Here is a 16177-nt window from a genome sequence, read left to right on the forward strand (position 1 = left end):
ATGGTGTGAAGTGTGGGAGTTAAATCATTTTGAACACTGTTAACTTTTACTTTTGAAGAAAACAATCTGGCTGTAAAATATTAAGCATATTATACATTGATTTACAACTTTTTCAGTGAGAGCGCCATCTTCTATCAGCTGCATTGAATCTGAGCCCCTTGATTGAATCCTAGCCTGTAACTTGCTGTCTGTAACACTTGGTTATTGTTACGGAGGAGTGTTTGAGACCTCTGATAATTAAAAACTGAAACACCCAGAAAAACTCCCCTTGCCTTGTAATCTGTTAAAGGAAATGTGAAAAGTGTAACCTGTCTCTCGCCCCTAATATGTTACAAAGGAAAGGTTAAATGAAAGAAATCCCTGATACTCACTTTATAAGCAACAATTTATTTATCTAGCTCTAACAGTGAACAAATTAACAGGACTACTAACAAACCAAGCATCCCACCACCCCCCTTATCTACTAACTATTCCTGAATAAAACAAAATTCTAATGGTATGCTATTCCAATAAATACAAGTCCCTCTTGTAATGAGGAAAAAAATTAAAATGTAGCCTCTGCAAATAACAGCCAGGATAAGGCTTCCAGAATGTTCTTTCCCTTCTCTGCTGTTTTTCATTCAGGAACCCCTTTCTCTGTCGAATTCTTGTGTCAGGAATACTAACTAAGAGTCTTGTAGTACCTTTATTCAGATAGTGCTTAATCTGAATACTTAGATTTCAGGGAGAACCAGTGAGTTTCTCTTCAGATGACAGTTTGCTCTCTCATTGATTTTCAAATGCCCTCTTCTCTTATACCTTTGACCTATTAATTTCTTACAATAGGATTGGCCCTTGGTTGTCAAAACCAACAGATTTAAATTCAGTTGTGTTTTGGTATCTAGGGTCTGGTTTAAATTAATTGGCTAAGTTCACAAACCTCTTATCTTGGTAAAAGTGCTGCTTTGCTTGCTAACAGTAGAGCCCTTTGATAAAATGTTTCAATTTCAAGAGCCGTGTGCACCCGCTGCTGCCTGCAGACGTTTTCTTAACCTAGCTTAAAAAACATAATCTTTTAAAGGGACCACACACTCTTTCCCCCTATCATTTTACAAACATCAAATACTCCACCCAACTTCGGAACATTGTATACTGAACTCTCTTGATCATTTATCTAAACAAAAGATATTGATGATTGCTTTTGCAGTTTTGTTTTGGTACAATGTATAGAATGAATTCTTTCTTTGATTAGTTTAGGCTATAGTCTGTGTTTGTACAATAAGACCATAAGACATAGGAGTGGAAGTGGACCATATTTAAAAGAGGCAGACTTGGTTTTGCTTTACCTTTCATGTTCTTAATGTCCCAAAGAGCTTGCAGCCTACTAAAAGTGGGTAATGTTGCAATGTAGGAAATATGACAACTAATTTTGAACAAGAAGTTCCCATGAACAGTAATGTAATAACAACCAGATAATCTGTGTTATTAGTGATAATGGTTGAAGGATGTATATTGACCAGAACACTGCAGAGAGCTCCTTGCTCTTCGCAAAATCTGTTACATCTCCCTGAAAAGGCAGATAGCGCCTTGATTTAACACCTCAACCATGAAGAACAGATGACCTCCGAGTTTGCTCATTGAGTTAAAAACATGTAGGTGTTTTTGATCAACCTGTTTAGATATGTTATGACAGGTCTGCAGGAGACGGGACTTGAACCTGGGCTATCTGGCCTAGAGAGGACATTGCATGGACAAATACCACTGTGCCACAAGGACATGTGGTATCTTGAACCATACCTGGCAGCAGGGTTTGTAGGCAGTTAGCCAATCTCTAACCAGGCTTCACTGGACTATCATTAAAAGAATCAAATGAGACTACATTTTAACTGATGCGTGATAAAGTTGTCATTTATTGCCTGTTCAATCATTGTTTGACCACCATTGTGAACTGTTGTAGTACTTAACTTTTAGTTTGCAATGAAAAGTTTGTTTATAAAGAAAATCAAGTAACGCTTGCATTTGTATAGCACGTTTCATGACTTCAGGATGTCTTGAAGCTGGCTGCTCCAAATGAAATACTTCAACTTGCAGTGTTGGAAATGTATTGTGTCGTTTTTGCTTAGAACAGTTAATGTTCAGTCATCACACAGCTTGTGCCTCTGGTTGGATGGAATTTAGACAGAGCAGAGCTTTCAGCTTTGATTCCAGAAAGAACAAGTGTGAATACTGGAGTTTTACAACAATCATGTGGTTTTAATCATTTTTCTTTATACCCACTCATATGTGACAGATTATTGAAATTGGAAATTTCAAAGCGCTGAAACAAGTGATGGGGAAGGACATTAGACATTACATGCTTGTTGCTCACCCTAGGAGAGCAGAAATTGCAAGCAGGGATGTGCTATTAACCATTTTAACTTTAAATTGAGAATAAGGACATGCTGAAGTTCTTTTGAGAAGGTAACTGAACCTGTGCCTGAGAATAAAGTGGATGATATCATTTTTTAAAATGACAAGAAAAAATTGATCAAGTTTTATGAGTGAAAATTTTAGTAAAGATAATTACCCAGGTCATAATGACAGCTAAACCAACAGGACAGCTTACCAGTTAATCAAGTGGGAAAAGCTCAGTCTGGATTCCAGTCATTGGAGGAGTTTATAAGAGTCTACCCTGGGTTCCTTTTGTTTCTAAATGTGTTGGAGTAGAATAAGCTGTTGACGTCAGTATATTTGATAGTTAAGTTTGGCTAATATTCGATGTGGTATTTGAAGTTAATTCTTCAATTTAAAAAAAACATTCGGTTGCAAGGATAACAAGGTGTAGAGCTCAATGTACACAGCAGGCCAAGCAGCATCAGGGGAGCTGGAAGGTTGATGTTTTGGGCCTAGACCCTCCTTCAGAAAATGAATATTTTCAGACAGCAGTGATTCCTTTTGTCACTCTCTATCTCTCTGTGCATCTGTGTCTGTCTCCGAAAGCCACTGTCCCTTTTCTTTGTCAAGGGTTATTTGTATTTCAATACGTTTCAGAATAACTTCCTTTCACTGTGGAAACCCGATCTCGTGGACCAGTTTCTGGGTCAACGTTTAGGAGCATCATCGTTTCCCCCACACCATGAACGTTCAGTGTTGTCTTAAATTAAAAGAGACAAATTACAACAACTAACTTGTAAAGTCTCTCATTTATAACAATATGCTGATAGAATTAAATGGAGAGACGTAGAAAGAAGTTGGTATGATCACTGAGACACTACTTGAGCCAAGTGACTTGCTTCTGAAATACATTTTTATATTTCTTTCTTTCCAATCTTTTGGTCATGTTCTTATTTTTTTTTGTGCGTCCTTTTGTCAAATTTTATACAGTCACGTTCCTGCAAAATTCTTGGTATAAGCTACCACAGATGTACTATATAAATGCAAATTGTTTGTGACCAGCAGTATCTTAGAAACAATTCGTCAAGGAACAAAAATATTTGTTTTTCTAGGTCAGGATATTGTTTTAATATTTAGTGAGTGACTGTGATCTATAATTGGTAACTGATACATACATCTTCACTGTCTTAACTCGATTATTTTAATGTCTCTCCTGCATGGAATCCAGTCTTAACACATTTTAGTCCTTGATTAAACCCTGAAAGCCTGTCTTGATTTCCACAGAGGAAGAGGAGGAAGAAGAGGAAGAGGAGGAGGACGAAGAAGGAGGAGGTCGGGAAGTATTGTTTTCTGAAGAAGAGCCAGCCAAAGTGAAGAAAAAAAGGAAACCACGGAAACAGAAAGAGAACAAGACTCCCAAACTGAAGAAGAGAAAGAAAGAGGTAACAAATATGGGGAGGTGCACAGATGAGATACCGAGAGGGGAATTGGACTCTAAGCCAGTTGGGAAAAGAAGAGAATGACAGCCTTGTTGAGGAAATTGGGTGATGGAGAGAATGCACTGAGGCTGGAGGTAGTCGGGGAATGAAGGTGAGGGGTTGCACCGAGGCTGGGAGTAGTTGGGGAATGAAGGTGAGATTTTTTTTGTGTTCATTCACAGGATGAGGATGTCTCTGGCTAGTCCAGCATTTATTATCCATTCCCAATTGCCCAGAAGGCAGTCAAGATTTAGTGACCAGACCTTTAATGTTTGGGTACTATTTTGCAAAAACAGCACAGATTACAGGACGACATACTATTATTTACAATTATGGAAAGCTGAGGTAGTGCATGTAGAATCAGAAGAGTGGGAAGGTAAAATTCCCTCACTCTCAATTGTGAGGTTGCAGAGTTCATGATATTAATATTTGACATTAGATAGATTGGGAGGATGTTAAGGGGTTGGAAACAAGCCACATTACCTATTAGGAGAGCAAAAGCCAGCATGGGTTGTTGGGTTGGAACTGTGTGTTGCCATGTTGCAACTTCTCTTTATTGAGGGTTTTGCTGTGAAGTAATATGCTCCAGGGTAAAATCCTGGAAGTGATGGTATCAGCAGTGGAGGTGCAGTTGTGTTATTGTTATAGAGACTGCACAAATTCTGATTTTTCAGAAGCTGGTCTTGGCCAAAGGAAAGTGATCTTTCACTGAGAATATGTTCAGACTTATCTGTAATGTCCTTCCTGAGTTGCTTGCCAACTAGCCACTGTCTAGGCTTGAAATAAAAAAAGTTTTGCGTTTGTATAGTGCCTTTGCTTTGGGATGTCTCCAGGTCATCATTTTACAACTAAGAAAAATACTTTTCAACTACATTCTTTGTGTTTGTGTTCTCAGTGGTATAAAAGGCTGGATATTGGTTAATAATACTGCCAGATGAGGGATAAATACTGGCCAGGGATCTGGGGAGTCGACTAAAGATGCCTGACAGGGCCTGCGATTAAAGTCCCAGCTAAGAGTCACCACCTCTGACAGAGCAGTCTTCCCTCAGTACTGCGCTGTGGCCCTCTATTAGATGCTGAAGTCCCTGGAAAGGGGTTTGACCCCACAACCTTGTGATAGAGGCAAGAGTGCTCCCCACAGAATCTTGTGTGGCTTACCCTAGTGAAAGGACTGCCTTAAGAATTGGAAATTGTCATAGGGACAATTTCAGTGATTGCCTGCAGCTGCCAGGTGCCCTGTTTTTCAGCAGAGCCAAATAGGCCCAGCTATGTGAAGTTTAATTTAACCAAGAGGCTGGTTTAAAAATATATATTCTTCAAACCCCCTCTAAACCTGCTGATCTTTAACCAGGCAGCACTGTTTTAAAAGGTATTGAGCCCTCTGCTAAATGAGAGTGTTTCTCTCTATCTGCCCTGTCTGTGCCCCTCATAACCTTGTACACCTCGATCAGGATCACCCTCCACCTTTGCTGCTCTTAACAAAAACAATCTCAGCCTATCTACTGTCCTTCAGCTGAATTGCTCCAGCGAGGCAATGTCCTGGTGAATCTCTTCTGCACGCTTCATGGTGTAATCACACTCTTCCTTTAGTGTGGTGACCAGCACTGCACACAGAACTCCAAACGTGGCCTAGCTAATGTTATATGCAGCTTCATTGTAACCTCATTACTGGGACAGCTGCTGATAAATTGAACAGTAGATAAGGACAGAGAGGGAGGTTCTTCATAACCTGGAATGATTTCCATTCTGATCTATGATTTAGCTCAGGCTATCTGCAGTGTCTGAAATCTGGCAGGAATATATTTCCTCTTGGGAGATGTGTCTTATTGAATCCATTATGGTGAATTTTCCATTATGGTGAATTTCCCATTTGTTTAAAAATCAGTTGAAGGTTATTTCTACAATACTCGATTTTCAGGAACAAGTCATTTGTTTGTGAAAGTTGATGTTTCTGCACGACCTTGCCACGAGAGAGTTTGTTTTGTTTGCCTTGTCCTCTTCTGAAGACACTGTTGCCACAGGGCAGGCTCCAAGAAATGTTTACCTTCCTTCCCTAACAAAGGCCGAGTGTTGGCATGTTGCAACCACAGGAGCATGACCCAAATATTCCTATCCTTCAGACACTGGCCTAGGAATGCTGGAGATGTCTTTAATAGACTGGGCTGAGATAAGTGTCATTTGAGAGGTGTTCAAGGCCGTGTCCTCTCCTGAGCTCCGTAACTACTCCTATCCCTACGATACTCCTGAATCTCTGGATCCCTTTAAGTTGAACCTATTGCATGTCCTCAACATTTAATTTTTATTTCTAATCACCCTGTTCACGGATGTTATGATAGACCTATGGAACAGATTGGACTTGAACCTGGACCTTCTGGTCCAGAGGTGGGGATATTAGCACTGCACAGCAAGAGCCACCTTGACATTAATTGTTTGACCATTGACTGCGTTACATTTGGGTACCTAGGCTCTAAGCTCTGGAGTCACCATGTTCAACCCTCTATCTCTCTCTACACCCAGAAGCAGCTCCTTAAGACCAAGCTGTCAGCCACCTGCCCTGATATGTGGGTGTGAAATTATTTCTCTAACACAGGGCAATAAGAAATTAAGATCCAATTGGACATTTGCTAATCAACCCGTTCAGAGCTGAGTTACATCTGGAGTAGGTGGGATTTGAACCCAGGCTTCCTGGCTCAGAGGCATGGATATTACCATTGTGTGACAAGAGCCCAGTGAGATCCAGTTGGATAGTTCATGTTTAAATGTAAATCAGTGCTGAACAACATTTGGCATAAAAGTGAGGTCATGTGATTTCCTGGCCCATGCATCCAGCCTCCTCTGTATCAAGGACACCTAGTTGTGGCAGTACACACTTGATAAAGCCTGCTTAATATGAGGGTATGAAATAGGAGCAGACATAGACCATGTGGCCCATTGACCCTGCTGCATTGTTTAATGTGATCATGGGTGATCTGATCATGTTTTAAATTTCAAATCACCCTGATATCTCTTGATTCCCCAAGAATCACTTCACCTCTCTTAAAAAGAAATTCAGTAACCTGACTGCACCAACCTGAGGCAGAGTATTCCAAGGTGTCTCTCTTCTCTCTGAGAAGATTCCCCTCATCTCTATCTTAAAGGATAGCTCCTAGCTCCTAATTTTAAAACTGTTCCCCCTAGTGTTGTACTGACACAGAGGAGAAAATAACGCTCCACATCCACCTTGTCAAGACCATTCAGGATCTTGTATACTTCAATCAAGTCACCCCTCACTGTCCAACCCCCAGTAGAAACAAGCCCAGCTTGCCCTCGAAATCTTGTAAGACACCCACTCATTTCAAGTGCCAAGTAGCCTCTTCAGTGCCTGGACAACTGAAGCAGTTAACTGACGCTCAAGAAAAGACCTATCTGCTGCCTCTGATTGTGCTGCTCCACCTGTCCAGATGACCTTGGAGAATACATGCTTGTACTCTTGATGTCTTATGAGAGCATAAAGAAACTTTTAGGCTCTGCTAAAAATGCCATTTAGTTAGGAAGGTTCTATGGAATCATGTAATTGAACCCTTTCCTCATTATCAGCCTTGGCCTAAAATGGCACTTTTTTTTATTGTTTATTGATTCTGAGGCAACTGTCAATTTTGTTGGCCATTAAAGTAGGCCCCATCTGTTTTCCTAATTTGTTGTCAGGACTGGGCACTTGAAGGAAGTGATATTGTCTGGTTGTGTTTGGCTTGACATCAAGAACAAGTGCAATGATTGTCACCTTGAGGCCAAGGTTCATCAAAGTGACTGTTCTTTGGAGTCCAACCAAGCAGGTTTCAGTTCTGTAGGAAGGTCACTGGACTCAAAACGTTGACAGTTTTACCTCCTCAGATGATGCCAGACCTGCTGAATTACTCCAGCAGTTTGTTTTTGTGTGTTTCAGATTTTCAGCATCCTCAGTTCAAATATACTTGCAGCTTGCAAGCTCTGCGTAATGTTGTATATTTCTGTGTATAACTTGTTCCAGACCATGGAACTGTTTCTGCCTTGAAGTCCAAGTTTGAGGTTGAGAATCTAAACTTGGTCTTCCTACCTGTGGGATAGTAAGGATTTGGGATGGACAGAGAGGAACGAGGAAGTGTCAGCCAGAGCTCCTGCCTGTCTTCCTGGTGTCCTGAGTCCATGTCACAAGAAGCAGATCAGCAGGTCATTATCTATTCTGCTATATGTGGGACTTTGTTGTGTGCAAATTGTTTCTTGTATTTCCTACAACAACCACTGGTCTTTTATTTAACACCTTTAACATTGGAAGGTGTTGTAGTGACTGTAGCTATGTTATCAAACAAAACTTGATCATGAATTACATGAGATGTCAATGCAGGTGACCAAGAGGCTTTTCTCAATAATGTGCATTTTAGGGGCTGTCTTAAAAGTGGAGGAGTGCTTGGGGTTGGGTGGGGCGTGCTGAGGGAAGGTTAGAGTGGGAATTCCAAAGCTTTAGCAGCCAGTGTCGCCAACAATGGCCACATTTGGAGGAGTGCAGGTAGCCATGTGGGTCTGGAGGACATTGCAGAGATGGGCAAGGGCTTGGAGGGCTTTGAAAAGGAGGATAATCATTCTAACATCTTTGTTAAATCTGTGTTGTAAAGGTCTATTAACATTGGTAACAAAAGGAATAGAGTTTCTAAGTAAAGCACACAACCTTATAGGGCACTGGTGAGGTCTCCTTACCCAAGGAAGAACCTATTTGCTCTACAGGAAGTGAGTGCAGTGAAGGTTAACCAGATTGGGTCCTGGCAAGTGTGATTATCCTAAAACAAAATATTGAGTTAACTAGATCTATATTTCCTGAGCTTTGGAAAATAAGGTGCGCTCCAGTTGAAAAATGCAAAATTCCTAAGGGTCTTGACCAGGTTGATTCTGACAAGATGTTTTCCTTGGGTAGAGAATCACAAAAGGGCGGAATCTGAAAATAAGCTGTCATACATTTTGGACTGAGGTGAGGAGAAAGTTTTCTCACTGAGGACTGTGAATTTTTGGAATCCTCTAACCCTGATGGCAGTGGATGGTACATTCATTCATGTATTCAAGGCAGGTTAATAGACTTGAGTAGAAAGGGAATTAAGGAATATAAGGATGGTGTGGGAAGGAGGAGTTGAGATGGAACACCAGCAGCAATCTTGTTGGGTGATCTACTCTAGCGCTGGGTCAATAACCCTATTATGACAGCTGCCATGCAAATACTTAGTTGTAAGGTTTTTTTTAATGAACTCTTGACGCTGTGAAGGGTGCTATGTAAGTTCAAGTCTTTCTTTCAGTGTACCCGATTTCTACAGAACACCCGTTCTTTGGAAGTGTATGTGTGGGTGGTGGGTGACAGCAGCATTAGGCTGGCTCCTGGTGTGCTGTAGCCAGCTGTCACTCATTGTCAAGGTTCGGGATGAGGACTGAGCATCTGGCAGAGAGCTAAAGAGCACCTGCCGATTTGCAGCTGATGAGAGGAAAAGACCAGCTTGGTCATGTAATCTTGTGACAGTGTGATATTTGGAGGAACTTTGACCCTCAAGATTTTTAATGGACCTGTGCAGTCTTTGTTTTTTTTGTGAAGCAAGAATGGGAAAGAAAGAGAAATAAAAGCAGAAAATGCTGGAAATAACAGATTAGGTTGTACGTATGTAGGACGAAGCAGAGTTATTTAATGTTGGAAGTGGAAAAGGTTAGAGACATAACAAAGTTTTAAGCAATTAAAGCAGGGGAAGAATAAAAGGGAGTATGTGAGATAGGGTGGAAGGCAGGAATAATTAAAGTGATGATGTAAGTGGAAGAGAGATGGTAATGAGATAAGCAGAAAACTAATCGCAACCAAAGAGTCATTGCTAGCCGCTGCTTTCTGAGAAAGTGGAAGCAATGGCAATGGCCTGAAATTGTTTGGTGCAGTGTTGAGTTTGAAAAACTGTAAAATGCTTATTGAGGAATGATTTGTTGTTCCAAGCTAACCTCAGATGATCTTGTGGATGAGTGGGTAGAATCCATGGGTCTGAGTTGGAAGTTGCAGGTTCAAGTCTGTCTTGGATCACAGGGTGTATCCAAGTGGTTCTTTTGGAATCGGTTAAATGTAGTTAAGAGAAGACTTGACAATAGCATTTTGCTTAAATATAAGCGTTTATTTAATAAAATTAAAAAATGGAAAAGAAAGAACAAATAAAAAAACTGAGATATGAACATTTATTAAGTAACAAAAAAAAATGAAAAAGGCAGGAAAAGAAAGCAATGAGCCTCATACCCTCTTGCCCGTCTGGGACCCCTTGATTGACGGCTGGCCTGGAGGCTTAGGGTGGTTCCTGGCACCATTGGTGATCCTGGTCTAAAGTGAAGTCTGACAACTTGGAATGAAACTCTCTCTTATACAGTGTAACAAACAGCTAGTACAGAAAAGCATCTTTGATTATGCTGTCTTTGGCATGTATAGGAATGTTCAAAGGAATCATTCAAGGTTCATTCAGCTGTTGAATATCATCAACAATTTTAGCCCTTCAGACCATCCTATACAAATTCCCACTCCAGGACTTGATATCCATAGAAGGTGTGTTCTTAACATGGCCAAACAAGTTGGGTATCAGTTTGTAAATTCTTGCAACCTATACAATTTGTGGGCAGTAAGAACAGAAGAGATTCATGGTCAGCTGTATGTTGGAAAGAAATAAAAGCAGAAAATATTGGAAATACTCAGTAGATCCAGCTATATCTATGGATCAAGGAACAGAGTTATTTTGTGTTGTTTCCACCATTGCTATGCACAGGCTGCGATATCTGTAAGTAGCAACATAAACTCTGGTTCCTCCAAAAGTAGCAATCAGTTGGCTGGATGGTCATTCTGCATCAGACTGGTGTCAGTGGCACAGGGTTTGATCCTTTTATGGCTGGAGTCAATTCAGAGCTGCCTCATTACTTCTCCCTGGTGAAAGTTGTGGCACTTGACATAGAGGGCACTCAAAGGAGAAGCATGGCCAGTAAGGTTTTCAGATAATTGGAAAGGAACGGGCCAATGAGGAAGCTCTCAGTTCTAGGGTCTTGGAGGATGAATACTCGAGTAATCCAGTTTCTTGGTCACAACCTGTTTCCCTCTTTTGTCCATATTCTTCAGGAACAGAAGTCGTCCACATACTTAATGGATGATTGGGGTTTGGAAGATGTGGATTATGAGTTCACAGAGCAAGATTACCACACTCTGACCAACTACAAAACCTTCAGTCAGTTCCTGAGGTACACACTGCCGGAATAATTGTTTGATAATAATTTTAAAAAAAACCTTTTTTTTCCCCTTTTTGCTTGTATTCAGTTGTGTGTTGGTTTGCTTACATTTTTTGTGTAGCCTGTGCCATTTGAACAGGACAAAGGGAAGCCTTACCTTATTAGAAATAACTCCAATACCTTTCAATCCCACTTTCTGAGCCTTGAGATCTGTTTGCATTCCCAAATCCAATTTTTTAGTACTGGACTCATGAAACAAAATAGTTGACTGGTAATGGAGATAATGGGAACTGCAGATGCTGGAGAATCCAAGATAATAAAGTGTGAAGCTGGATGAACACAGCAGGCCAAGCAGCATCTCAAGAGCACAAAAGCTGATGTTTCGGGCCTAGACCCTTCATTAGAGTTGCCTGGTAATGTTTTGTCCCATGTGATGCGAGCATCCCTTGTGGTTCTGGCACAGCGAAGTGTTCACTAAATACTGCTAATGATGGCTGCTAGTAGGACTGACCTTTCACAATATTGATGAGGTGTGTTATGTGAAGACACTGCATTCTGTTTGGAATGTTTTAATTGGAATGTCAGGTATCCTTTGGGTGTAAATGTTAGCTAATGTCTTGCTGGCAGCAGTGGGACCAGCACTAACTCTAAAGCTAAACACTGAGAATTACAATGTATTGATTTGCCTTAATGTGTTTTGTGTTTACATGGTGGACGTGTGACCCACCTCCCTGCACACACGCTCTTGGAATGGCAGAATGACATACCATAGAATAGGTGGTTACACCATTGTACTTGTGCTGACTTATCCCCCCCCAACCCCCTTGGGTTGGAATCTTTTCCCCTTCTGGTATTTATCCAATTCACTTACTGATGTCGCCATTGAATCTCCTGTGGGCACCCTTTCAGGCAGAGCACTCGGATTACAATTTTGCTGAGCTAAACAAAAAAAAAGTCTCATGTTGCCACTGGTTCTTTTGTCAAGTACCTTAAATGTGTCTCCTCTAGACAGTCTCTGCTGCCACTGGGAGCAGTACTTATTTAAGTTGTTGCATATCTCCCTATCCTTCACTCCACACATGCAACCATACCTTCGCCTGTCCCGGCCCCATACTGTGACACTACCTCCCAAAGGAAATTGGCAAAATTTAAAGTATTTGGCAAAAACATCATTGGTGGCATGAGAGAGTCATTTTTACATGGTGTCCCAGATAATGAGAACTTACTGCCTGAAGAAATAGTAAAAGTAGTAGATTCAGTAACTACTTCCATTAGAGTGGGCCTAATTGGAAAGCTGTTCCAAGGAGCTAGCACAGGTACAGTGGGCTGAAAGGCAACATTTTGTGTTGCACCATTGTTTCCTAAACCCTTTAAATGTCATTTTCTTTCTCTTTATTCTTTCTGGGAAGGGAGTGTTACTGGCAGGACCAGCCCTTGTTTTCTCTTGTGCTGGGTGGCTTCCTAGGCCATTTTGGAGGGTAGTTAAGGGTCACCCACATTCTGTAGGTCTGCAATCACATATAAAGGCAGACTAGGTGAGGACAGCAGATTTCCTTTCCTGGAAGGCATTTATGAACCACATGGGTTTTACAACAGTTGTTGATATCGTCATTTAATTGTTATGTAAACATATCACTGTTTATCTTATGGATTTATTCACCAAATTTGAATTCCACCATTTCCTTTTGTGGGATTTGAATCCGAGTTCCTGGAATATTAGCCTAACCCTTTGGACTGCTGCTTTACATCTAAGATCCCTAATGGGGAACAGTGCCTGAATTGGATTCTAGAATATTGTCTCCTCAAAAGGCAGTGAATGCTGAGGGCCAGCTGGAGCTTTCAGGTTGAGATTATTAGGTTTGTTGGGTTAGAGTAATAAGGGCTAATGGATTTGAGACAATTTCAGCTTGATCTGGTGGAACAATCATTCAGGCTTGGCGCTGGAAAAGAAAGCTCCTGATCCTCTGCTGGGGTGATGGCAGGGAGGCTACAAGACTCAGCATCATTCAGGTTAAGGAAAGGTGCGGGTGTATTTGTCAGGATTCTTCTTCCTGACTGCTATCCCATAAACAACTTTGTTGCTTACCAGAAGTAATTTTAAATGAGCCAAAGTCTGATGTGATAATTCCCATGGTCAAATAGCCCTCTAACTTGTGTGTTCTTGGAGGGAGATTAAGAATTTTGTAGTGAGGTGCTGATTGTTGCCTGTGGATTTGAACATTAGAAAATGCACCCTCAGGAACATTGAAATGTTGAGTGGGCAACAAAAGTTGCTTTTTAAACGTGCATCCATTCCATTGTTATCTCCAAACCTGGCTATTCCAGTGATCTCCGGCTGTCACCTTCCGCTCTCTCTGTAAACTTGAGCTCATCCAAAATTCTGCCTGTGTCCTGACCTGAAAAAGTAGTGTTTACCCATCATTGCTTTAGTTTAGTGACCTACATTTGGCTCCTGGCCCAGCAGTAGCTCAGTCTTAATATTTAAATTCCTCCATCGTCTCATTGCTGTCTGTCTCTGGATTACCAGTCCAGTTACTTTAGGGGACTAGGTATATGAGGCATTTCGGGAAAGGTTAGATCAGTATATGAAGGAGTGTGGACTAAAAGAATATGTCGATGGCATTAAATGAAGAAAAATGCAAGGAGGCTGGTACTGCTGGTACAGATCAGTTGGGCTGAACGGCCTGTGTAAGTGCTGTGAATTCTTGTCCTAAAAGCTTCTGCATGTGATTTGGTGCTGGGCTTTACCTGATAACATTCCTGTGAAGTGCCTTGGGACAGTTTCCTACCTTAGTAACCTAGAGTAGTTTTTGTTATCTGCCAATACTTGGTTGTTACCCCCCTGGTTTGTCTGAGTTGATCTGATGAGACAGTCTGACCAGCCTTGTCTTTTGTTCCCCATCAGACCGCTCATTGCCAAGAAAAACCCGAAAATCCCAATGTCCAAAATGATGACGGTGCTCGGTGCCAAATGGAGGGAGTTCAGCGCCAACAATCCTTTCAAAGGGACCTCGGTGGCTGCAGCGGAGGCAGCGGCAGCTGCAGTGGCAGCGGCAGTGGAGCAGGTGATTGTGGCTCCACCGGTACCGATTCCTGTGCCACCCCCCCTTCAACCCCCCGTGCCCCTACGGAAAGCCAAGACCAAAGAAGGGAAAGGTAAATGCTGCTTTCACACGCCTGTAAATCTGGCCTTGTAAACTAGGTGGGGAGAAATACCAAGCAGCTGGTCTGAGAGACGTACCGCGCTGTGTGGACTGGGACGTGTCCCTGGCCTCGTTGCTGGTTTGTACTGCAGTCGGCTTTGTTACCACGGTGATATAAAATTACCATCAGAAACGATAGGATGCAGATCTAAAATAATTACAAAACCCAGAGTGAGGTGTGAGGAATTTTTATTATTTATCTGAGAATCTGTTACAATCTGGAATGCGCCGACTGAGAGAATGTTGGAAGCAGACTCGATAGTAGCTTTTGAAAGGGAATTGCATAAATGTTTGAAAGGGAGGAACTGGCAGGGCTTTGGCAAAACAATAGGGAGAGAAGGACTAATGGTCTAGTAGTTTCAAATCGGCTGAATGACCTCCTTTTGTGCAATATGATCCCGTAATTCTGATTGGAGAAGTGTTTGTGTCAGGGTGTCTGGGTGGCAGGACCAAGCTCTGTTTTTGGCACCCACTATGACCCGATTGTCTGCCAGGGCTCACTGCATGGGCTGGTACATTTGAGAATAGCGGGTTTGGTGGGTATAGATGACCTGTACTGGTGGACCTCCAATAAGAGTGATCCGCTCTGGGAGAGGAAGGGTGAAAACGGAAAGACACAAGGGGACCTACTTGTGCTGTATTGTTACAGGAACCTGCAGTGCAGGATGTTTTCCCCACCACCAACACCCAGTCTATGTTTCACTCCACTGCTGTCTGCTCACAGGTCCCGGAGTTCGGAAGAAAAGTAAAAGTGCCCGAGCGGCTGAATTGAAGAAGAAAGGAAAAGGAAAGAAGATGACGCCTCTGAAGATCAAGTTTGGAGGTTTCAGTGGCAAACGGAAAAAGGGGTCTTCGGTAAGGCCATCCCCTTATTCTATTGACCTGTGTAGTTTCTGCGTGCGCGCATGCTCGCGTCTTAACTGGTAGGAGTTGTGTCACTTCGATGAGATGCCAGAGGAGAAGTGGCGGTGGTGGAATTGTATCCTGCCCCGAGTGAATGTGGGGATGTGGAAATATGAAACTTCTCCCCTCTTCATGCATGTAGTGTGCTTGTGTTTGCAGAGTGAGGAAGATGATCATGGTGAGTCGGATCTAGACAGTGTGAGTGTCCACAGCTGCTCTTTGAGGTCTGACAACTCTGCTGGTTTGGGCAAGAGAAGAAGGAAAGCTGGCAAGAGGAAGAAAAGATGTAAATATTTAACTTCTTTCTGATGGATTCGGAATGCATTTGTGCAGTTTCCCTCTGATTTTGGATTGAGGGGAGTAAAACTTGGCACTGTCTGTGGAGTAGGCATTACTGAGTGGGTCGCTGGATTTAGTAACCAATGCCATCAGTTAATGAAGTGTTCAGGACCTAAAGACCAGAATCTGCACTTTTAATTCCTGTTCTCTGCTGCGTTCAGAAATCCCAGCTGGACTTGTGCTTCAGTGATGCCACTGGTCTAAGGTGAGGAAGTGAGGAAATGACCTGGGCTTTATGCTCCTGAATATGCCGAGGACAAGTGGTTATGTTTATTGCCCTTTACTTTCCCCTTCCCATCATTTGGCTTTGAGTTATAGAACTGCACACCAGGCAGAACCAGTCACTGAGACGGAGGATTAACTAAGAACAGCTCCTAATTTTTGGTCATATAACGCTTAAACCGCCCAAACCCTTGATTCTGGTCTTCAGGTTTTTTTTTCTTTATTCATTCGTGGGATGAGGGCATCACTAGCTAGGCAGCATTTATTGCCCAGAGGGCAGTGAAGGATCAGCCACATTGCTGTGGGTCTGGAGTCACATGTAGGCCACACCAGGTAAGGATGGCAATTTCCTTGCCCAAAGGATATTAGTGAACGATTTGGGTTTTCCCAACAATCAACAATGGATTCACTGTCATCACTAGATCCTTAATTCCAAATATCCCACCATGG

General features: G+C 42.1%; 1 protein-coding gene across 2 annotated transcripts in view; it reads left to right on the forward strand.

The window, feature by feature from the left end:
* Positions 1–16177, forward strand: part of chd5 (chromodomain helicase DNA binding protein 5) — an 85097-nt gene that overhangs the window by 15349 nt on the left and 53571 nt on the right. For both annotated transcript variants that reach the window (XR_007250495.2, XM_048561541.2), the window contains exons 2-6: positions 3637–3794; positions 10954–11072; positions 13966–14216; positions 14988–15118; positions 15326–15452. Coding sequence is in view for 1 of the 2 variants with exons in the window: in XM_048561541.2 (XP_048417498.2) it covers positions 3637–3794; positions 10954–11072; positions 13966–14216; positions 14988–15118; positions 15326–15452 (786 nt within the window). In the remaining variant the exon portion in view is untranslated. The remainder of the gene's footprint in view (positions 1–3636; positions 3795–10953; positions 11073–13965; positions 14217–14987; positions 15119–15325; positions 15453–16177) is intronic.

The sequence above is a fragment of the Stegostoma tigrinum genome, chromosome 28 (assembly GCF_030684315.1).
Source record: "Stegostoma tigrinum isolate sSteTig4 chromosome 28, sSteTig4.hap1, whole genome shotgun sequence".
In the NCBI taxonomy this organism is placed as follows: Eukaryota; Metazoa; Chordata; class Chondrichthyes; order Orectolobiformes; family Stegostomatidae; genus Stegostoma; species Stegostoma tigrinum.